Raw genomic sequence first — 25,157 nt, 5'->3', positions numbered from 1 at the left:
AAATATATCTTAATTTTAACTCCTCCCTCAATCAACTCACGAAGGAGTCAATCTCTCCCATCATTCAGGGGCAACTATATTGGTATACTCCTCTGCTGGGGGACTTTTCTCTTCTCTGCTAAACTCGTAGGAAACAGCTTCCTCACTTACCGGGTACTGCTCTAACTATTTCAATCTATCTTCTCTCTCTAGAGCACAACTAAAACAATATAGTAAATAACCAAATCCAAGAGACACGTCTACATCTTAACACACTCTACCTTTTGAAAGCATTCAACCCTTTGATAACACCCTTTTCCTCTCCTTATTCTTCTCTGATCTTTATGACTATTTCCCCTATCTGCCCCTTAACAGTGGTGTTCCTAGGGCTGCCAGCCTCAGTTCTCTAAGCAATTTCTTCTACTAGCCTGATTTTAAACACTGAATATAATCACATCGGCTCTAGCCCACACTTCTTAACTGAGCTCCAGTTCTATTAGCCAAAAGCTTACTGGATTTCTGAGGGGATAAGTCTATTGATTACTACAGTACTCCTGTGCACAAATTCTGGCACAAAGTAGGCACTTAATAAATTTGTTGACAAATGTCCCACAGGCACTTCAAAGTCAACAGGTTCAAAACTAAATTTATCACTTGTCCTCTTCCAAATCTGTTGTTTTGGTTTGTCATACTAACCAAGCATTCAGTCTTATGGGTAAGACAGGAAGCTAATGGTCGTAGCCCTCTTCCTTACTGTTACTTACACCACTTGGGATATCTCCTCAGCCCATGGTCTCTCTCCTGAGAAATGTACCCCCACCAGAAGGGGTGAGCTCCCAGCACCCTTATATGACCCACCTTCACAGCTGCACCTAACTAAACCAGAGACAGACATCTGATTAATCAGACATTCCTTCCCAGTAATCTGAAATTAGGATTCAGAGATGCTAATTAGCCTTGCTGGTTCTAGACCAAGGCTAAGAAAATTGGAAACTTAGAAGCATTCTATAATACATATAAGAAAGTGATCTTCAGAGAAAAGAAGAATGAAGCAGTTCTAGGAGACCATGAAGACAGAAACAGAAAAGAGGAAAGTTGCTTTGCCCCTTGACCACTTTCTAGTATCTGGTTCCTGCTCTTGGTTTTGCGGGGGGGGGGGGTTGGAGTCAGAGTCTCATTCTGTCACCCAGGCTGGAGTACACTGGCACCCTCACAGCTAACGCAGTCTCAACCTACTGGGCTCAGACGATCCTTCCACCTCAGCCTTTCAAGTACCTGGAAAAAAAAAGTGCATAACACCACACCTCGTTAATTTTTTAAATTTATTATAGGGACGAGGTCTTGTCAAGTTGCCTAGGCTGGTCTCGAACCCCTGGGCTCAGGCAATCCTCTCACTTCCACCTCCCAAAATACTGGGATTACAGGCATAAGCCACCATGCCTGGCCTGGTTCCTGTTCTTTGTAATGCTTTGAGACACATCCTGACCTTAGAACTTATTAAATATCACTAGCTTCTCCTAACTCATTCTCCTTCTACTTTAGTCAGATTGAGAGAGTTTCTGTTGCTTAAAGTCAAGAGCCTTAAGTTAAGATAACCCCCTGCCTAATCCCCTGCATATACCATTCTTTCTCATGTCTATGTGCTTCTGCATCTGGTTATCTCGGATAGTCAGTTTAATCCTCTCTCCTGAGAATCTAGCAGGTACACAGATACCAAAATAATCTTGTTGATTTTAATCTCATGTGAGTGATCGATTGAGGAGGGCAAAACAGAGTCAAGAAGAAGACGAGGTCATTATAAGTTAATTTAGGAGAAAAGACAAACTCTGAAGTGTCATGGTAAGGACAGAGTGGAAAGAGAGACCAGAAAGAGGATTAAGTAGCAGAAAGGCAGGAATTGGTAGACCAAATAAAGATACAAAGGAAGAGGAGTCTAAAATGACTCCTAGTTTCTTGCCTCAGCAACTGAATGGATGGCAAAGCCATTCGCAAAAAAAGTTGAAGCCAGAGATTTGGTCAAGATGATCTTACCCAACTTCCTAATAATAGTCTAAATACTACCCACTCCTTATAGTCCAGTACTATCATCCAATCCTCCATAATGCTTTCTTGAGCCCCCTGGGGTAAGTGTGCATTGCTTCTTCTTCTGAATGCCCACAGCACTTTATCTGTGCCTCTCTCCCACCAACTTCCTATTCCTATTCCTATTGAATCGTCATTATTTGTGTACATGGCTTTGTTCACTCAAAAAAATAAGTTCCTCAGAAGCAGAATTTACAGCTGGCTTATTTCTGAACTGTCTACATGCCCGATACTACACTAAAATTAATTAACAAATTATTGTGGTCCTTCCAAATCTCTCCATAATTAATAAAATTCAAATAAAATGAAATAAATAACACTTCTAAAACAAAAACTGTTTTAAGGGTCTTTACCAAATCTAATGAGGCAAATAATATGAAAGAATTCAATCAAATTTTAATTATTGAAAGACATTTATAGGTATTTCAAACTAACATTTACGTATCAGTTTAGTCTACCAAGCCATGCTACAAGTTTCTATCAAAACTATATAAATGGAAAAAAAAATTCTAAGACCTGGATAAATAAGCTGGCAGAATCTCTTCTCCAGTCTTCTTGCTACAAAAAATCCTACACAGTGTCCCACAAGCCTCAGCTCTTCCTGCTTCATAGTTATCAGGAAATTCACTTGCATCAAACATAGGATTGGAAACCATGGTGTCCGTGGACATTTGTGACCCTTTTCGTCGAAACTCCATGCTAGCTTGTGTTGTCATGGCTGGAGAGAGAAAAGGAGGGTTTTATTATATTCATCAATGTGCCAAATAGGCTCATGGGACCCTGGACACAAAGATCAAATGTTGGTGTCATTAAATAGCTACTAGAATCCAATAATGCTTTTGTTTAGCAACTATGTGTCAATGTTTTTAAAAAGGGCTCTCTGAAATCTTCTTTGAAAATGGGTAACGATTAATTTACAGTGGCACTGTCAGTTTAACATATTCTACAAGAAGCATTTTTCAACTGAATTTTTGATCAGAAGAGTACATTTGTATATATCTGTATTAACATACAGATATATAACACAGAATTTGGCTTTTCTATTATTTATTTTGTTTTTATCCCCCCCTAGAGAATGATGCTTAAACATCAAGAAAAATAGTTACTGCAATTTATACATTACCCCAGATGGACATTATAACTAAATGGGCAACCCCATGGCAGTTTGTATACTTTAGGGATAGGGTAAAGTAAAGATGAGAAATGGGTAGAGAGAAAGAGAGAATTCCCACCACCCACCCAATTCCAAAACACACACCAAAGAATTGCCCAACCAAGCAAAATGAGAATGAATTTTAACAACCACAGACAGCAGCTAACTTGAGGTTGATAAATCAGAAAATTGGATTGGTAAGAAAGATTATCATGGTAATTCATTGTCACTGAAACAGAAGCCCTTCGAAAGTTGCTTTTATTTTTAACAAAAGATTTCACAGTGTATTGAAAATCACTTTGAAATCTTTTTACTCTATGTGAAATGCTTAAATTATTTTGTAATTATAGATTTAACAGAATGCAGAGTCAAGCAAAATCTTTATGCAACTTCCCATGAGCCATTTTTAGTCCTGAATAAGCTATCTAGCAATAATACATTTGAAAAACACTACATGCAGAATGCATACAAATCAAACACTAAATCTGTATAAAAATAAGCTTAAAGCTTAAAAAAAAAAAAAAAAAAAAAAGCCAAAACACAGTTAGTGCAAAGTCCTGGAATTCATGACATGACCAGACTAGTATACAGAAATAATGGGACTGATTCAGGCAGATTAATTTGCTTTTGCCAACAATCTTCCCCATTCGAAACACAGAAAAGTATTTTTCTTCCCAAGTGCAAAAACTACAAGAGACAATGACAATCAAAAATTTTAATGGAATTATGAAAAAAATAAAAACATGACTGCAATTAAGGAGAAGCTTCTGGTTCCTACTTACAAGATTTATAAGAAAGAAGAATTTGGATAAAAGATGCTGCAAGATAATAGAAATAAATGGAAACAAATCAAAGGACAGCAGTAATTATAAAATACTTTAAAGATGGTGAAATTTTACAATAAGTTAAGAAGCTTTTTAGCTTTTTTAAAAGTTAAATTAAAAGCTTTACGATACCACAAGCTAGTTCAAAAAACATAGGAAATTGTGCATTCAGGTCAAAATTATGATTTTTGTATCATGCAAAACAATGAACAAAGAAAATTACACAACTACAAAGAATTGAGGTTTGGAACTGCCCATAACGTGCATTAAAATTTTAGTTTATTAACCCTTCCCAGCTCAATGTTACTTTTACAAAGAACAGTGTACTGTCACATAAATCTAAAGCTAACCAGTCCAAAGAAGTAAATACTTTAAGTTAGAGGTGAACTGCATGGCAGAATTCCTTGATGGCAGCCAGTACTTAAAAAACAGTTAGCATATCCAAGTCTTCCACCACACCCAAGACCTCAAGATTGGTACTCAACAGCATTCTAACCTCTTCAACTACTTGGACACCTCCTATCTCCTGGGTAATGTAACAGCCTTTACCATATCTGAACACAATGAGGAGAAAAGAAGCTTGTATCTTCTCCCCAGCAAAGAAAATGTTAAGAGTTACAATTAAGATGCTCATATATGATTTTAACTCTGGTTTCTATCTTTTGGTGCAAGAGAGTGAACAAAGCTGTTACAAACTTCCTACAGAGTAGAAAGATCTGAAGTTTCCTCCAAGCAAACCCACCAATGAAGCAGTGGGTTGAGCCATTCTACATTCAGGAACTTCAGTGTCCACAGCTCTATATCCCAAAGTTACATTATAAGAATTACATCTTAGTAAAAATAAAAAACAAAAATATGACTGACGCATTCTAGAAAATACAATACAAATTAATAAATATAAACATGATTCAGAAAACTCAAAACATAAGGTACATGAACACAAAGAAAACATACCCCAAAAGTAATTTTTAAGGTTTTCACTTAATCATCATAAGTAAGCACATTTACTTAACATAAGTAAGCATGTCATAAATAAATACTATTTTCAAACTTGTGAATAAAATTATAATATGAAAATGGTAGAATATAAAGTGTCTAAATCTGAACAAAATAAAGTAAGCAAAGGAATCCCTAATAATGCAACTCTCAAATTATATTCCTAAAAAGATTTATATATTCACAATTTTTCTAAATTATTTAAAAGATCTATAAGAATATCTAAAATAATTATATGTGTATAATGTTCACAGACATAGATACTAATTCTGAGATGATACATAATAGCTAAAAATGCATTTCTGAGAGAAAGTAGAGAACCTTATGGCCATTATATTAGTTTGATCCTTGGAATTAACATTCTCCCTGGATATTCATAACTAACACAATTAGACATCTTTTTATCTCGACCTAGTTCCAAACCCAGTGAAAAAGTGCTTTCTTACCAAACAACCAATACACTCATTAATGCATCTATCACATATCTGGCACAGTAATAGTAGCTCAATAAATATCAGCCATTATCATTTTCTAGCTAAGATACATCATAAATATTCAAAATACACTGTACGACTCCCTCTATCCATCCTGCACCCTATACCACTACTTCCAAGTACAAAGGTAAGATGACAAAAATAAATTCTATTTTATTTAGGCAGTTTCCTTTTTATATTAAAATTTAAAAGAAGATATCAGGGTTGAGTTACTAATTCTCCATTAGTCTTATTAAGTTACAGAGAAAACAGTATTTTTGAAAATGTGCCCTTGAAATAAAATTCTCTAGCCAAAAACCTGAGAGGTCAGAGTCTACTGTGAAGCATAAATTTTCTGGTATTTACATGTACTAATGAGTGAATGGCTGTCATAATCTAAGAAAACACTTCTTTTGACAAATTTCCAGTCAAAGTCTTTAAGTCTTCATATAAATATTATTATCCTGGCTGACATGAAGGGAACTTCCAGGTCACCTAGTGAAAAGAATTTGATTCAACAAAAAGTGGCTAACCTGAAGAATGTCTAATAAAACCAGACAAAAGGCCAAAACTCATAGAACATACATAAAAGACAGGTAGGAAAACTTCCAAAGTTCTGTTACTTCAGCTGGAAGGGGTTAAGCACAAGACATTGCTTGGTCAGAAACAGAGCTTTTTAAGATACATATTAATCTTGCAGGTAGGAAAGACTAAAAAGAAAAAAAAGGAAAAGGAAAAAATGATAACATATTTCTTGAGCAATATTTACCAGTCATGCTGCTGTCTCTGTTTATCCCATTATGAAGTTTACAGTGAACAAATGCTGCATCAAATAACCATGATCCAAAGAGATTCAAGATGCTGTTAACCTTTGGTCTCCGAGGGGCAGGCAGTGGCCGGGGTTCTGAACTAGTCTGATTTGGACTTGACAGAGGAGAGGTGGAGGAAGTCTGGTGCTGAACTTTTGAGGCATGAGCAGTACTAACCTATTAGAAGGACACAAGAATATACCCACACCCATGAAAAGTTTGAGAAAACAGCAGGACTTCATAAAAAGGATGGCAGATTTAAAAGCCAACCTTATACAGCATAACAATGATAATGCAAACTCTTACTGTGCTTGTCTTCATGGTGGCCTTATTCACAGTAACAGCCCGGTGCCTCCGGTTATGTGGTGGGGTGGTACTAACAGCAGCACTTTGAGGCATACTTAATCTATTCACAGGTGTTGGGGGAGCACTGTCTGATCGGGGTCTAGAAATGCCTTTAAAAAAAGATAAATGCAGTTATTCATCACAGTTCAAAATGTGGGATCAGAAAATCTTCCCCATGCAACACTATTGAAGGCTTGGGATACAAAGGCTATAGCAGGGATTGCTAGTTGCCTCCCAATATCCATTCAACCATTCTTCCTAAGTAACAGAACACAAACTTTAGCTGAAATATGGCTGCCCAAAAAAATGACTCCATTTTCAAGCTTTCTTTGTAGCTAAATGTGGTCAAGTTTTGACCATAAAGATCTTAGTCAAAAGATTTTTGGTGTAGATCTTCCAGGAAATCTCCTTTAAAGGACCAGTCACATACAGACTCTCCTTTCTTCCTAATTCCTGAACAGGACAGTTGAAACTCACTCAATCAACATTGCCTAAGGCAGTGCACAAAGGATGGAAAGCCACCAGATGGAAGGGTCTCGGATCTCTGACAGTAATGAAACTGCTATACCAGCTCTATCATGCCTGCCCTTGATAGAACATATGTGGAAACAAACTATATTGCTTATATTGGGAGTTTGGTTGCTATGTAGTAGCTAAACATAATCAGAACTAATATTTGTACAATGTAATATATTAATAAGTGTATATAGCAAATGTTTTTGAAAATAACAGATATTAAATATCACTGCCTTCCAATAAGGTTAAAAAATTCTGACTTTTCATACACCTAAAATATAAAAACAGTGAAGAAGAATGGTTCACAAATGGTATAACTGCCTCCTAAAGATGTACATGAGAATGGTGCCTAATGCATTTTAATCTGTATTTTCTTGGATAACTAGTGAGCATGAACACTTTTCTCTTTTGCAATCTTGTATTCATATCCTTTGTCCATTTATCTATTAAGCCTTTTCTTGTTCTTAACATTTTGTTTGATCTATGTATGTAAGCACAACAATAAACCTCTAGCTATTATATTTGTTGCAATAATTTGTCCTAGCTTGTTACTTACTGGTCATCAAATCTATTCATCTTTTCCTTTGGGATTTCAGTAATGGCTCCTAGAATTAGACTCTAGAATTATCTAAATGTAGCTCATCATACATACAGCAACATACACAAAATTCACCTAAGAATGCATCCACCAGACAGCTGATTCCACGCATGGCACGAAAAAATATTTGAGGCAGATGTTTAAGGCAGGGATACTGATTCAATTCTTGTGGCATTCCGCTCACATTCAAGAACTGTTCCTGAAATTTGGGAGTAGAGCTTATGATAGCTGGGTTACTCAAATCCACAGGATTACTATCAAAAGAGAGAGAAGAATTAATTACACATTTAGAAATTTCTATGGCAATAAAATATATACAATCTAATTTAAGAACAGGATTGTTTGTGCCTATTAATTTGATTCAGAAAGGAGACTGATCTATATCTAATGAGCTAGGGATTCAAACACCAACATTTCTGTATAGAAGATTTGCAGTGTGTTGAACATGAACTCATTCTACCTATTCAGGAAATAAGAATCAAAGTAAAACTAGAAAGTTTTAATTTTCTAAGTGTATATATGGATACTTTTTCTAATATGTTTAGAATTGAGCAATGGGATAGTAAAGCTATAAGAACTCAAAGGAGAAAATCTACTTTAATATTAACATTACTCATTTTTTAAAAACTATTTAAAAATAAGGATTATAGTTTTATATAATATTCATATACATGCACGAAAGCCATACATTTCAAGACAATATAGTTCCATTTAAATTATATTCAAATAACCTTAAATATTTCCTTGAAAACAGATTTAAATTTCACTCAGATGGTCTGCTTTGCTGTCAAACAGTCTTTCCAATTCAAAGTAATATAAATAAACTATAGTCAGTATAAAGAATTTCCACTAGCTACAAGGCAAAAGAACTAGGCTAAGAAATAGAAATCAGTGGTCTATACATGCTGTGCCCTTTGAAACCTCTTTTTCCAACCATCGAAGGACTCTTAACTTCAAGTAACTATAAGTAGGGTAGGGGAGCATGTATACATATATGAAAAATGGGCTTCCACTGGTAGCACACTACATCCATAGAATAGCAGTTCATCATGTGAGGCAGAGGAGGTAAGAAGTCTCTAGTAGCAGTGCCTGCTGGGAGTTACAATCCGTCTGTTCAAAAATTAGAAAAATAGGCAGTAAGGTTGAAATGGACTGTACCTCTAACTAACTTCATGACTATTAGATATTGAAAACTGGAGAGAAAAGCTTATACAAGATGTAAATCAGAAATGATTTTATTGGAATCCAAATATCCAGAAAACAAATTCAATAAAATTTGAAATGAGAATGGCTAACAAAGGATATGGAACAGATAACAGAAACTGCATTCCTGCAGTCCCCAATGTCCTATGTAGCTGACACATGTGAGGAGCCTGTTAAAAATCCACCTTCCACTTAAATTTACTGAAATAGAATTTCTGGGTAAAGCTGAAGGGTAGGTGGTCATACACAAACAAGTCCAAGAACAAGTATTTGAGAACAGTATGGGAAAAAATAAAAAATGTTTCCCATTTTTGTTCATCAAAAATGTTTTCAAGCTTTTTTTGGTTTTTCTAGAAAAAGGTAAAGTATTACAAACCAGAAAAAATGTTGATGCTTGTCTCCCCATCATATCCAGCCTTCATTCCAGAAATTTGCCAAGGTTCACAGTAGCCTCTTCTGAATAACTCTCACAAACCTGCCTCCCATGCATCTAAAGCTAATTTAAGCAAGGAGGTAAAACTGTCCTAAAGAAGTCTATCCAGATGTCTGCTGGAGACCTACAACTAATGTAGCCTAATTAACAAAACTAGTTTAACCCAATGCATCCCTTTTGAGAATCTGAGTAAAGAGAAAGTCCCACTGAACCAAAAGGAATGGAGTTGAGATCATATAGTATCGCAGCTATTTACACCACTGGGTAATTATGAGGGGGCTACACCTACCCCTCAAAGGCAGGAGGAAACAGGGACTCTGAGGAAGGCCTACTGGAGAAAGAAAATGGTGTGAATGCACATGAGAAGCCAAAAAGCTAAGAGAGACAGATGACAGAGTGGCTTGTCCTAAGGATTCTTTGATCACTCCACAACATGAGAACTGGTTGTTCACTGTTTCTTGGAGCCCAATAAGACCTCTCTATCGTCACATAATAACCTCTCTTTTTCACCAACATTTGCTTAAGTCAGTTCCTAATCTTTATATCCAAAAGAACCCTGACTAAAGTACCAAAGTCAGTCTAAGAAGAAAGATAAAGTCTAAGAGATTAATTAAGAATAAAGAAACAAGAAAAGGTTATCTAAGAACTTCCTCTAAAAAAGATTCCAGGACAGAAAGTTTTCCAATTCTTTTTTTTTAAAGTTACCGAAACAAGCCGGGCTCGGTGGCTCAGCCTGTAATCCCGCGCCTTTGGGAGGCTGAGGTGAGTGGATTGCCTGAGCCCGCAGGTTCGAGACCTGCCTGGGCAACAAGACCTCATCTCTACAATAAATGAAAAAATCAGCCGGGTATGGTAGCACATGCCTGTAATTCCAGCTACTCGGAAGGCTGAGGTGGAAGGATCGCCAGAGCCCAGCAGGCGAGGCTGCGGTGGCCGGGAGCGGCCGCTGCACTCCAGTCTGGGCGACCGAGTGAGAGTCCAACTCGAAAAAAAAAAAAAGTTACCAAAACATAAATTAATCAAAAAAAACCAGAACCAGAGTCAAGTCAGAAAAACTTTAAAATAGCATTTCATAACCAAGCAGAATGTTTCTCTCAGGAAATGAAAGGTTCAACAATGGGAAAATAACTAATATATCACATCAACAGGTCACAGAAGAAAAACCATTCAACGGTTTAAATGAATACCAAAAAACCTGAAACAATTCAGTACTATTCCTGATTTTATTTATGTCTTTAAACTTTTAAAGTTACTTAGGAAACCAGGAGCATAAAAAAGAATATCTAAGGCTGGGCGCGGTGGCTCAAGCCTGTAATCCCAGCACTTTGGGAGGCTGAGGTGAGAGGGCTACCTGAGTCCATGAGTTCGAGACCAGTCTGGGCAACTTGGCGAGACCTCATCTCTACAATAAATCAAGAAAAACTAGCCAGGCATGATGGCACGCGCCTGTAGTTCCAGCTACTTGGAAGAAGGATCACCTGAGCCCAGCAGATCGAGACTACAGTAGCCATGGACATGCCACTGCCCTCCAGCCTGGGCGACAGAGTGAGACTCCGACCCAAAATAATAATAATACAAAATCTAATATCAACAACAAACATCCTACTCAAAATTCCATATATTGGAGGCATTCCAATGAAAATCAGAACAAAAGAAGGGTGCCAAAAAAGTATTATTTTATTATTATTATTTTTTTTTGAGTTGGAGTCTCACTCTGTCGCCAAGACTGGAGTGCAGTGGCTGCTCCCAGCCATTGCAGACTTGACCTGTCGGGCTCCAGCAATCCTTCCGCCTCAGTCTTCCAAGTAACCGGAATTACAGGCGTGTGCTACCATGCCCGGCTCATTTTTTATTTATTGTAGAGATGAGGTCTCGCCAAGTTGCCCAGGCGGGTCTCGAACCCGCAGGCTCAGGCAATCCACTCACCTCAGTCTCCCAAAGTGTGGGATTACAGGCTGAGCCACCAAGCCTGGCCAAAAAGTATTATTTTAATTCAACAGTGTTCTAGAAGTTCTGATGAACACAGCAAAATAATATACAGAAATAGCAAGCACCTACCAGGTACTAGATATTGTACTGTTTTACATACTTTTTCTTCTTCAATTTTTATAGCAAGATGGTACTATCATCCCTATTATGTAGACTAAAAAAAACCAAGGTACAGAGATAATAAGCTGTTTGCTCAAGTTCACAAAGAAAAAAGTATAAAACTTGACCCAATCCAAGACTTACTGCATCCAAAGCACTTTTAGTCACCACATACTGAGTATGAATTACTAGAAAAGAGACACCTCTTATTTGCACATGTGTCCATTTTAACTAGCTATCTCAGGAGAATCAATGAAAACTCAGAGCTCCTTTAAATGCCCATATATAATAGTAAAGTAAAAAATGTTCTTTACAGCAGCAATAGCCATCTAGAAGATATAATAACAGAAAACAGTTAGCTTTTTATAACATTAGCCATAAATACCTAGGAATAATGATAAAGGAGTGATGCAAAACTTTATGAAGAAAACTACAAAATACTTTTGTAAGATATAAAAGATTCTAAAAAAGACAGCATGTGCTCTTAGAAAGGTAGACTCAATGTAAAATAATAGCTTTTCCTAAATATAAATATAGGCTTACTATAATTCTCATCTTTGGCAGAGTCTGGCTAGTAGTTCACCACTTTCTCTTTTCCTTCTTTGTTCTCTTGCAATTAAGTGTGGTGTGTGTCTGAGTTGTGGCCAATGGAATATAAGGAGCAGTGGTTTACATCACTTCAAGGCCTGGCCCATAACAATCTTCCACACAATTTTCTTGCTCTCTCTTCCCCATCTGCTACCAGATACAGAGACTCCTACTTAGAATGCTGAGGCCCTAGTGTAGTCACATGTTGAAAATAGGAGAGCCTCTGCCAGCTGGGTCCCTGAACAACTAACTGTGAGAATAGAGCCCCTACTCTAGACTTTATGAAAGATGGTTAATTTGCTAAAGCAAGATATGTTCTTCACCCAAATTAATACACAATCCAAACCCTAAAGGTTTTGTGGTGTTTTTCTGTTTGCTTGTGTTTGTAACTTGTGATTCTAAAATTCATCTGAAATGTTAAACAAGTAAGAAGTAAAAAATATTCTAAGAGAAGGAAAAAGAGAAAAAGACATTAGGCCTACTAAATATCAGTAAATATTATAAAGTTAACATAATTAAGAGTGTGAATCTGGTATAAGAACAAGTGAAGAAATTAATGGAATTTGTAAACTAAAGACAGATATCACTGTATATAAAAGAGCTTAATATCACAAAGGAAACAAAATAAGAAATCATATATGAATAACTACATGAATAAGGAACACAGAAAAACTTTCTAATCTTAAAGGAAATAGAAAATGATCACAGAAAAATACATTCACGGTACAATGGCTCACATCTGGAATCACAGCACTTTGGGAGGCCGAGGCAAGAGAACTGCCTGAGCCCAGGAGTTTGAGACCAGCTGGGGCAACAAAACAAGACCTCATCTCTACAGAAAAATTTTAAACAAACCGGGCTCGGTGGCTCAGCCTGCAATCCCGCGCATTTGGGAGGCTGAGGTGAGTGGATCGCCTGAGCCCGTGGGTTCGAGACCCACCTGGGCAGCAAGACCTCATCTCTACAATAAATCAAAAAAAATTAGCCAGGCATGATAGTGCGCGCCTGTAATTCCTGCTACTTGGAAGGCTGAGGGGGAAGGATTGCCGGAGCCCAGCAGGTCAAGGCTGCGGTGGCCGGGAGCGCCCACTGCCCTCTAGTCTGGGTGACAGAATGAGACTCCAACTCAAAAAAAAAAACAACAAATTTTAAACATTAGCTGGACATGGTAGCATGCACCTGTAGACCCAGCTACTTGGGAAGCTGAAGCAGGAAGAAGGCTTGAACCCAGGAGTTTGAGGCTGCAGTGAGCCATGACTGTGCCACTGTACTCCATCCTAGGCAACCGAGTAAGACCCTGACTCAAAAAAAAAAAAAAAAAAGAAAAAGAAAAATACATTCAAAAACTAAACACTGAAAACTAAAAAACACAAAGTACAGTCACAAACTGGAGAGAAATGATAAAAAATGATTAACATCCTAATTTTAAAAAAGGCCATACAGAATAATTGAGAACCACTAATACACAAATAGAATAATTAGGCTAGTTAAACAAGAAAGATATGCAAGGAAAGTTTAAAAATCAGACAGTTTACAACAGAAGTCCCACAAACACACGAATGGTGCTGGAAGAGGGACATGTATAAAGTGATAAAACTGAATTACTAAAAAAGAAAGGGATAACAGGAAGGGGAGTATATTCCTCTGTGAAATTTTAGGTTATATCTCTCAGTGAAATTTTAAACAACAGGCTACAAGAGAAGAACTCCAGAAGGCAGATTGACCAGTCAGTGCTAGACACAGAGAGAAGCAAAGCAGTCTACAGTCACCAAAGAATCTGACCAAGTTCTAGGAACAAGATCATCATCCAGACTGCAGCAACAAGCAGGAAAATAAGCGTTGCCTCTACCACAAGGAACACATTCCTAGAGAGTGTGAACCAGGAGCAGCCTGACCCTCCTGGGATGTAGAGAGCAGGAAGGACGTGCTATTGATGAGCTTGTTGTCCAAGTTAGTTCCATTTGATGAACTGTGCTTAGCATCCACATTCAGAATTCAAATGAGATTTACAGCATGTTTCCTGCCCTAAGAACTGACTGTAGGGTAAAGAACACATGAAATAATAAAGTAATAATACCTTAACATATGTAAAAAGCGAAACCATGTCTGTGCAACACACTCATTGTCCATTTCTGGAGGGATCAGACTGGCATCTTCATCGGGAACTTTAAATGGAGGAAATGAAGGACCATATGTAAAGCGTAGCAATCTAGAAAATAAAAAGATGAACACCATTGAGTCCATTTCTTAAATTAAAAATGCACTCAAGCATAGAAACATAAGAGAAAATAAATAAAATATGTACTTCACACAAGTGAACAAGATATAAAAACCTCATTTATAAAACAGACAAACTGCAAGGTGGGAGAACCACTAAGCCAGGAATTCGAGACCAGCCTAGGGAACAAGGTGAGACCCCGTCTCTACAGAAAATTTAAAAATTAGCCAGACATGGAAGTGAGTGTCTGTAGTACCAGCTACTCAGGAGGCTAAGGCAGGAGAATCATTTGAGCCAAGGAATTTGAGGCTGTGGTGAGCCATGATCGTGCCACTGCACTCCAGCCTAAGTGACAGAGTAAAACACCTTCTCAAAAAAATAAAATACAAAATAGACAAACTGGAAGGAGATTTCTAGATTTTTGCGTTTGAGATAATGGATATGCTAATTACCCTGATCCAATCACTATGCATTATTTTATTATTGAAACATCAGTATGTACCCCACAAATATGTACAATTAGTATGTGTCTATTAAATAATTTAAAATATTTTAAAAAACATCTAATTATTTAGTTCATTTAGTTTATTATTTATATTATATATTATTACACATTATATATTGCTTATAATAATAATTACATAGATGGTATAAAATATACAATTATTTTATATTACTATGTAATATACCATAATTTGAAATTATAGCGTAAATAATATTTAAATTATTCTTTTTTTAATTTTTATTTTAAAGATGTGGTATACAATTCAGGGTTAGGTATACAGATGGTCACTGTACACGTAAAGTTTGGGGCTTACTTTGGTCCCCACGTCACCTGGTTTGAGATCAGGTACTGTTACTTATAAAGTGTCCCCCAACCTCTTCTCCCTCTCCTGGCAGTTTCCTACTACTGCCAATCCCTTCCTTATAGTATTATGATAATTGTTCAGGGTCCACTTATGAGTGAGAACATGTGGTACTCAGTTCTTTGTTTCTGTGATAGATCATAAATTATTCTTAAAAAATGCACCCCACTACAAATTTCTGCAATATAACTAAGCTGTAATTTATTCATAAATACAACTTTACTTGAAGTTTAGAATTTATGGTGTACCATAAAAGTCATTCAATTCAACAACTCAATTAACAGCAATATTCAAAATATATCAAAACTGTTAGAAATCCTGCAACTCAATTATTCTATATCTAGAGATATCTTACATACATACAAAGACTGTGTATTAAGTGTTCATATCAACAATATGTTTAAAGTAAAACACTGGAAACAACATAAATATCAGAACAACATAAATATCAAAACAATAAGAAAATTGTTCAATAAATTAAAATGTTCATATCAACAATATGTTTAAAGTAAATCACTGGAAACAACATAAATATCAGAACAACATAAATATCAAAACAATAAGAAAATTGTTCAATAAATTAAAATTCCAACTTTATAAAGGAAAACTACAAAGCATTAGAAATATGATCTCAAGAGCGATTTAAGAATGAAAAAAACACTTGTAACCAAAGTGACAAGAATCAACTATCAAATGAAAAAAGCAGATAAAAATACTATATAGAATAATCTTAAGTTGCTTTTTTAAAAGGGGAACTTAATGAAAAAAATACATTAAGATGTTAATATAGGTTATCTCTAAATGATGGATGTTTGTCCCAATATTTTCCAAATTTTCTACTATAAGTATGCAATAAAAAGATATTTTCTATTACAAGCATGTAATAAAAAGATAAAAGTATGCAAATTTTCTATTATAAGCATGTTTTAAAAAGATAAAAGTGTTATTTACAAGCAGATTCATAATACTGACGTTTCACCATGATATACAGAATCAACAGAATATACCAAAGTTTCATCTTTTAGTTTAAAACGATAATAAAGACATAAATATTTTATTAACTCAGAAAAAAAGCAGCCTGCTTTCTGACACATAACACCACCTACAAAGTACTTGTTCTTGCCACCCTTCTCCTTTCCCCCAGTCAAACCTGGATCAGATCAAGTTTCTTGTTCTAATTACCAGTCTACAGAAAATACACGCATCATGTTAACAATGTGAACATAATCATAAAAATCCATAATGTGAAACACTTTAAAGGCAAACAACCCATTTCAACTAAAAATAAACACAAAAAAATAAAAATAAGAAGGCAGAAACTATACAGTTGCCCCTTGGTGTCCAGGGGACTGATGCAGGATGACCCCACTCAAATACCAAAATCCACAGATGCTTAAGTCCCTTATAAAAAACGGTGTAGTATTTGCATATAAACTACACACATCTTCCCATATACTTTAATTCATCTCTAGGTTACTTATACTTAATACAATGCATACACATCCCTTTATATGCATGGATTCAATGTAGTACTCAGCACAAGGCAAATCCAGATTTTGCTTTCTGGATCTTTCTAGAACACTGGAATTCCTTTTTTTCCAAATATTTTTTATTTGTGGTTGATTGAATTCATGGATGTGGAACCCATGAATACTGACTGATAAAGGAAATCCCAACACTGACTATCTAACTTGTATTAAACAACTGTCAATTTCTTAGGTATGATAATATTAGAATTCTGTTTTTTTAAGAGTCCTTATCTATTTTTAGAGTTACACAGGCATATCTCAGCGATATTGCGGGTTCAATTCCAGACCACCCCAATAAAACAATTATCACAATAAGCAAAGTCACACAAACTTTTTGATTTCCCAGTACATATAAAAGTTATGTTTACACTATACTGCAGTCTACTGAGTATGTAATAACATTATGTCTAAAAAAAGACATACTTTAAAAATACCTTATTGCTAAAAAGTGGTAACAATTATCTGAGTCTTTAGAAAGTTGTCATTTTTGCTGGTGAAGTGTCTTGCCTCGATGTTGATGCTGCTAACTGATAAGGGTGATTGATGGTTGTTAAAGACTGGAGTGGCTGTGGCAGTTTCTTAAAATAAGACATTGAAGTCTGCCACATCAAGTGATTCTTCCTTTCACAAAAGATTTCACTGTAGCATGCAATGCTGTTTGATAGCATTTTACCCACAGAACTTCTTGCAAAATTGGAGTCAATCTTCTCAAACCCTGCCACTGCTTTATAATTAGGTTTATGTAATATTCTAAATCCTTTGTTGTCATCTCAAAAATATTCACAGTATCTACACCAGAAGCAGATGAAACTACGTCATGTAACCACTTTCATCTATAAGAAGCAACTCCTCACCCATTAAAGTTTTACCATGAAATTGCAGCAACTCAGTCACATCTTTGGGCTCTACTTCTAATTCTAGTTCTCTTGCTACTTCCACCACTTCTTCCACTGAAGCCTTGAATCTCTCAAAGCCATCCATGAGGGTTGGAATCAACTTCTTCCAAATTCCTGTTAATGTTGATAGTCTGACCTCCTCCCATGAATTACAAATGTTCTTAATGGCATCTAGAATGGTGAATCCTTTCCAGAAGGTTTTCTTTTTTTTTTTGAGTTGGAGTCTCACTGTGTCACCCAGACTGGAGTGCAGTGGATGCTCCCAGCCACCACAGTCTTGACCTGCTATGCTCTGGCGATCCTTCTGCCTCAGCCTTCCAAGTAGCCAAAACTACAGGCGTGTGCTACAGGCTAATTTTTTATTTATTGTAGAGACGAGGTCTCGCCAAATTGCCCGGATGAGTCTCGAACCCGCAGGCTCAGGCAATTCACTCGCCTCGGGCTCCCAAAGTGCTGACATTACAGGCTGAGCCACCGAGCCTGGCCTCCAGAAGGTTTTCAATTTACTTTGCCCAGATTCTCAGAGAAATTACTAACCATGGCAGCTACAGCCTGACAAAATGTACAGTTGATCCTTGAACAATCCGGGGATTAAGGAAACCAACCCGCCTACAGCTGAAAATCTACAGAGATTCTGACTCCCTCCCAATTAACTGATAGCCTAATTTTGACCAGAAGCCTTACTAATACCATAAACAGTTGATTAACATATATTTTGTATGTATATGTATCATATACTGTATTATTATAATAAAGTAAAGCAAAGAAAATATTATTAAGAAAATCATAAGGAAAAGCAGATGGAGTGGCATGAGCCTGTAGTTCCAGTTACTCAAGAGGTCTGATGCAGAAGGATGGCCTGAGCCCAGAAGTTCAAGATTGTAGTGCACAATAATCATGCCTGTGAATAACCATTGCACTTCAGCCTGGGCAACACAGTGAGACTCCATCTCTTAAAAAAGAAAGAAAATCACAAGGAAAATAATATTTATAGTGCTGCACTGTATTTACTGATACCATAAAGTTGTATCATCTGTTTATAAGATGAATTGTCTATCTGAAATGGTGGGCAACTGCAGCTACAGACCTCAATCTACAGTACATTCAACTTTTTCTTGTAATGCACTCCAGTACCATTAGTGGCACTTCATATGGGTCCCCCAAGGTGTTATTTATTTCAGGTTTATGGTAATCCACTAAACATGAAAACCTTAAGAGATCACTTTTTACTGCAATACTAAATTTACTAGAGAGATGAATCTCTTAGAAGAAATGATTAGTGCCCCACAGTGTTTTAAGCAGATATTCATAAGATTTGAGCTCACTGCAACAGCAATGGCAGGTAGCTATGAAATTATTATGGTAGTGTACTATCACACATACTACAGCTAACTGTATGTAGTTGTGAATTAATATTGTATCTTTACATTTGTTCACATTTCCTTATATGTTGTTTACATATTATTGCAAACGGTGCCACATAGGGTCTGTATTTGTGCGCACAGGTTTTGATAAATTTTAGCTTTTTTTTTTTTTTTTTTTTGAGTTGGAGTCTCACTGTCGCCCAGACTGGAGTGCAGTGGCCGCTCCCGGCCACGGCAGCCTCGACCTGCTGGGCTCCAGCGATCCTTCCGCCTCAGCCTTCCAAGTAGCTGGAACTACAGGCACACGCTACCACACCCGGCTAATTTTTTTGATTTATTGTAGAGGCGGGTCTCGAACCCGCAGGCTCAGGCAATCCACTCACCTCAGCCTCCCAAAGGCGCGGGATTACAGACTGAGCCACCGAGCCCAGCTAAATTTTAGTTTTTTACAATAGTTTAATATGTATGCATTTTATGGTAGTAAATGATAGTATTCAATAGTTTAATATGTATGCATTTTATGGTAGTAAATGATAGTATCCACATGGTAGTAAATAATAGTATCTACATGTATTTTATGCATTCATAACATACCTTTTTCTTAACTTTTTCAATATTTCCAGGCTATACAGTTTGTGAGTTTTTCAAATTGTCACAATCTCAAAAAAATTTTCCAATATATTTACTGAAAAAAAAATCCACTCATAAGTGGACCAACACACTTCAAACCCATGCTGCTCAAGGAACAACTGTTTCTTAAACAATAAGACTTGAAAATAAAAATTACTCCTTGATCCATGGGCTGTAAAATGAATGTTGTCTTAGTAGGCATGAAAGCAACATTAATCTCCTTGTACATCTGATCAGAGCTCTTGGGTAACCAGGTGCACTGTCAATGAACAGTAATATTTTGAAAAAACTATTTTCTTCTGGGCAGTATATATCAACAATGTGCTTAAAATATTCAGTAAACCACATTGTAAACAGATATGCTGTCATCTAGGCTTTGTTGCTTCATTTATAGAGCACAAGCAGAGCAGATTTAGCATAATTCTGAAGGACCCTAGGATTTTCAAGATGGTAAATGAGTACTGGTTTCAACTTAAAGTCACCAACTGCATTCGCTTCTAACAAGAGAATCAGCCTGTCCTTTGAAGCTTTAAAGCCAGGTGTTCACTTCTTGTCTCTAACTATGAAAAGTTCTAGGCCAAGCTTGGTGGCTCAGCACTTTGGGAGCCCAGGGGTTCAAGACCAGCCCGGGGAACTTGGCAAGACCTTGCCTCTACAACAAATCAAAAATGGGGCAACCCCTTCGGGCCCCCTCCCGCTATGGGAGTTTTTCTGTTCTAATAAATCCTGCTTTCTCACCTTGAAAAAAAAAATCAAAAATTAGCTGGGCATGGTAGCATGCGCCTGTAGTTCTGGCTACTTGGAAGGCTGAGGCAGAAGGACAGCCAGAGCCCAGTAGGTCAATGCTGGGGTGACCATTGAGTGTGTGTGTGCCACTGCACTCCAGCCTGGGCAATGGAGTGAGACCCCAACTCAAAAAAGAAAAAAAAGTAAAGTTCTAGATGGCATCTTCTTCCAGTAGAAGGCTGTTTCACCTACACTGAAAATCTGTTGAAAATCTGAAAAACTTCATGAATGATCTTAACTAGACCTTCTGGTTAACTGGCTGCAGTTTCTCCATCGGCACTTAAGAAAGTTCACTTTCACCTTTAACTTTCATGTTATGGAGATGGTTTCTTTCCTTAAATCTCATGAACCAACCTCTGCTAGTTTCCAACTTTTCTTCTGCAGCTTCCTCACCTCTCTCAGCCTTCACAAGGCTGAAGACAGTCAAGGCCTTGCTTTGGAATAGGCTTTGGCTTAAGAGAATAATATGGCTGGATTGACCTTCTATCCAGACCACTCAAACTTTCTCTGTATCAGCAATAAGCTGTTTTGCTTTCTTATCATTCAGATGTTCACTGGAGTAGCACTTTTAATTTCCTTCAAGAACTTTTCCTTTGCATTCACAGCCTGGCTAACTGTTCGGTACAAGAGGCTTAGTTTTTGGTCATTCTTGACTTTTAATACACCTTCTTCACTAAGCATAATCATTTCTAGCTTTTAAAGTGAGAGACATGGGATTCTCCCTTTCATGTGAATGCTAACAAGCCACTGTAGAGTTACTTACTGGCCTAATTTCAATATTGTTCTGACTCAGGAACAAGGGAAGGGAGAGAGTCGGGAATAGCTGGTTGGTGAAGGAGTTAGAACACATACAACATTTATCAATTAAGTTCATCATCTTATATGGGCACCATGTCATAAGTTCACCATCTTACATGGAATGCATGGCACTCCAAAACAATTACAATAATAATACCAAAGATCACTGACCACAGATCACTCTAACAGATACAATAATAATGGAAAAAGTCTGAAATATGTGAGAATTACCAAAATGTGACAAAGACACATTAAGTGAGCACATCCTATTGGAAAAATGGCACCAATGGACTTGCTCAATGCAGGGTTGCCACAAACCTTCAATTTGATACTTCAAAAAACATAGATAACTATGAAGCTTAATAGAACAAAGTACAATAAAACAAGGTATGCCTGTATATTAATATATGTAGGATTGAACTAAGTCTCAAAAAATGAACTTAACAATTCATAGAATAGTGATGGTATTATATGTAAGTGGTAAAAAGGTAAAATTATCGTTTAAAATACTGCCAGCCAGGCACAGTGGCTCATGCCTGTAATCCCAGCACTTTGGGAGGCCAAGGCAAGAGCATCACTTGAGGCCAGGCATTCAAGACCAGCTTGGACACCAAGATTCCATCTCTATAAGAGATTTTTTTTTTAAGTTAGCCAGGCAGGATGGTGCATGCCTGCAGTCCTAGCTACCAGGAGGCTGTGACTGGAGGATGCCTTGAGCCCAAGAGTTCAAGGCTGCAATAAGCTAAGATCATGTCACTGTACTCCAGTCTGGGCAACAGAGATCCCATCTCTTTAAAAAATAATAATAAACCGCCCACTTTGGTTATAAAATAGTATGTATAGTGTAGCCCTATTTCTGTAAAATCATATATAAACATATATAGTAGAATTTCAGGAGAGCTTGACTTTTCTGTTATACCTTTTTATGATTTATTTTTTTAAAATAATAGTCACACAGACAGGTACAGTGGCACACGCCTGTAATCCCAGTACTTTGGGAGGTGAAGATGACAGGACTGCCTGAGTCCAGGGGTTCAAGACCAGCCTGGGCAACTTGACAAGACCCTGTCTCTACAATAAATCAAAAAATTAGCTGGGTATGGTGGCACAGACCTGTGGTTCCAGCTACTTGGAAGGCTGAAACAGAAGGATCACCTGAGCCCAGCAGGTCAAGGCTTCAGTGGCTGTAAGCATGCCACTGCTCTCTAGCCTGGGTGACAGTGAGATTCTGACTCAAAAATATATAAAAATAAAATAAATAAAATAAAATGATGGTCATGAACATTTTAATAGTCAGAATAAGAGTGAATTTTTGATGGGGGTAGTATGGTACAACATGTATCTGCTTCTGAAAAATACTTGATTATACTAAAAGGTTTCAGAAAGGCACTAGCTAAACTGTTTTATCCATTTTTTTTAAAATGGCTCAATTCTATAGTACAATGATAACGGGTGCAGACTTTTTATAATGTATTTCATGAATCCTAGAAAGACTCAGAACCAGAAAAAAAAGCTACCTACAGTCAGACAGGTGAAGGATGGCAAGTTTACAATGATAACCTACCTAGAAGTGAGTGCACAGATGACCTTGCTCCACTGCTCCACCACTGCTGGGTGGTGCCTCCAGTTAGCCACCATTTCCTTGGCTGTCTTCCAATAAGGAGGTGTTGGGAAGCACCGAGTACAAGCCAGTAGCCACACCTCAAAGAGAACACCAATCAACTTCTCTGCTAGATTCTCAGCAATGCCACCTTACCAACAAAAAGAAAACACATCTTTGGCAAACTTATTTTTAAAGCAGAATCTTTGATTCACTGATTTGGGAGAATTGATCAAAAAATTAAAATAACTGCAATGTCAAGTTTTAATTTTCAAATAACATTTAATAGTAAAAATGAGAAGCAATTCTTAGGAACTCCTGTGAAGAAAATCATGGCTACATCAACAAATTGTTACTTTGAAAGTTTTCAAGTTGCCCTGCTACACCAGTTCGTATTGAGTATCTTAATCTTCCAGCAAGCGGAACAGGGGCGCACTGAGGAGAAGGAAAAGAATGAGTGCCCATGAAGAACGACTACTCTGAGTCAGTTTCTGTGCCAAGTAGTCCATACACATGGCCTCACATAATCCTTACATCAATTTTGCAGGATAGGTATTTGTAACAGCTAGTGTCAATTGTTAATTATACCCATTTTGAAGATGAGGAAGATGAGGAAACTTAGGTTCACAAAGTCAGTAAGTGAAGGAATCAGAATAAACATTCAAATTTTGCCATAAAATGCTCCAGGTATTTGAAAGCCACCCTTTAAGGGAGAGACAAATACAGGAGAAAAAGGGCTGGTAATGGGCAGGACAGTGGCTTAACCATGAACATATACCTGCTCCCTGGTTCTGAGCCCTAGAGCCAAGAAAAACAATAGCAGAGGTCCTAACTCCGCACAGCTCCAAAAGGCAAAATAGGAAAAGCTATAAGAATATATATTTCAAATAAGCAAAACCAGTTTCAACAACAAAGAACACATGAGGGGGATGATTTGCCTGCCTCGTGCTGCTGAGATCCCTGGTATGAGACGTGAGTAGCAAAGAGCCGATGAATCAATGTCTGGCCAGCTATTGTCAAGATCACAGCATAGTATAAGATCCCTAACCACACTAACATTCTGTGATTCCTTTTAGATATTTTCTTGTACACTGCATCTGTGTGAGAGCACAAGCACACTCACGTGTGTCAGTAAAGAACATACACAAATGAATAACCAACAAGGGAACTTGGAACTAGAAGATCAACTTATAGTTTGTATACACAGTGTTACAACATACAAAGCAGGGCTCTTAAAATACATCCTAAACTCTTATAAAATGGAGGCTTTTTAATGTAATGAATGGCATACTGGCATACCTCCAAATGGAACACTCAAAGACTTTGGAGGTTTCATTTACTGAACAAAATATCTTCTGTCACTATCAAGTTTTCAGACTCTACTCTGATAACTACTTTGTTATCATATAGGTATGTTACCTATAGGTTCTAATTTAATTACTTCTTTCTTTATAGGCTATATTCTAATATCCAAAACAAGTTACTATTCCCAAACATGCATAATTTACTGAGTTTCTCCCTATATTAGCAAAATCATCACTGAAAGTAAAATAACTTCATTAGTGCCAAAATCATATTGTACATTGGGATTTCCATTTTATGACTTGTTAACCTTAGTTTGTAAATTGTCATGCCAAAATTTAAATCCCAAATGAGTCTATTACCTATTGAATTTAAAGATTAACTATATTTAGAACTCAAAAAATTAGGAAAAAAATAACAAACCTTGAACAGTTGGTGGGGCCAGAAGTATATCATTAATTTGCAGAAGAAACAACAGTAAGACTTCCCAGGTTTCTCGGGCCATGATAGACGACTCACGGGCCAGTTTCTGAATGGCTCTCAGGACTTGTAAGCATAGTCGGATCTGACTGGAACCCTGTTCCTGTCTAAAGAAAGTAGACAGATTATCACTGACTGGCCTGGAGGAGAGACAGCAACAGCTTAAGGACAGGCAACTTATAATGCAGCAAGTAGTGGTCCAATGAAGCCTCCAAACAGTATCAGCAGAGAATGCTACCACATCCTCTTCAGTTTAAAGCTACTTCTTCCCCACTGTACAGTTCAGTACTCTGGGATCTCACTCTACTGCTGCTATAAGAAACTGGAAATTTTCTGGGAGAAAGGAGGGAATAGGAAAATGTAAACTTCACTTCTAGATTTTCTATGTCTAAAATGGACCTTTTTTTCCTATGTCTAAAACATACTAACAGGCACTCAATAGTCTCTGCTGAGTGAAGAGTAAATACACACAGCCACTCCTGCTGCTTACAATGAAGCAGAATAACCTATGTATTTCATTTATTCTTTCTTTTCTTTTTTTTTTTGAGTTGGAGTCTCACTCTGCCACCCAGACTGGAGTGCAGTGGCCGCTCCCGGCCAC

General features: G+C 37.1%; 1 protein-coding gene across 1 annotated transcript in view; it reads right to left on the bottom strand.

The window, feature by feature from the left end:
• RALGAPB (Ral GTPase activating protein non-catalytic beta subunit) overlaps window positions 1-25,157 on the bottom strand; it is a 101,788-nt gene that overhangs the window by 70,146 nt on the left and 6,485 nt on the right. Inside the window, exons 3-9 of the mRNA XM_021711584.1 lie at window positions 24,500-24,663; window positions 22,739-22,925; window positions 14,165-14,296; window positions 7,851-8,029; window positions 6,623-6,771; window positions 6,277-6,493; window positions 2,578-2,779 (exon numbers count right to left, since the gene is read on the bottom strand). Of these exons, the coding sequence (XP_021567259.1) occupies window positions 2,578-2,779; window positions 6,277-6,493; window positions 6,623-6,771; window positions 7,851-8,029; window positions 14,165-14,296; window positions 22,739-22,925; window positions 24,500-24,663 (1,230 nt within the window). The remainder of the gene's footprint in view (window positions 1-2,577; window positions 2,780-6,276; window positions 6,494-6,622; window positions 6,772-7,850; window positions 8,030-14,164; window positions 14,297-22,738; window positions 22,926-24,499; window positions 24,664-25,157) is intronic.

This window comes from Carlito syrichta, unplaced genomic scaffold (genome assembly GCF_000164805.1).
Source record: "Carlito syrichta isolate Samal-C Ts95f unplaced genomic scaffold, Tarsius_syrichta-2.0.1 Scaffold302386, whole genome shotgun sequence".
Lineage (NCBI taxonomy): Eukaryota > Metazoa > Chordata > Mammalia > Primates > Tarsiidae > Carlito > Carlito syrichta.
The sequence above is the reverse complement of the archived record's forward strand: the minus strand, read 5'-3'. Positions and strand labels throughout refer to the sequence as shown.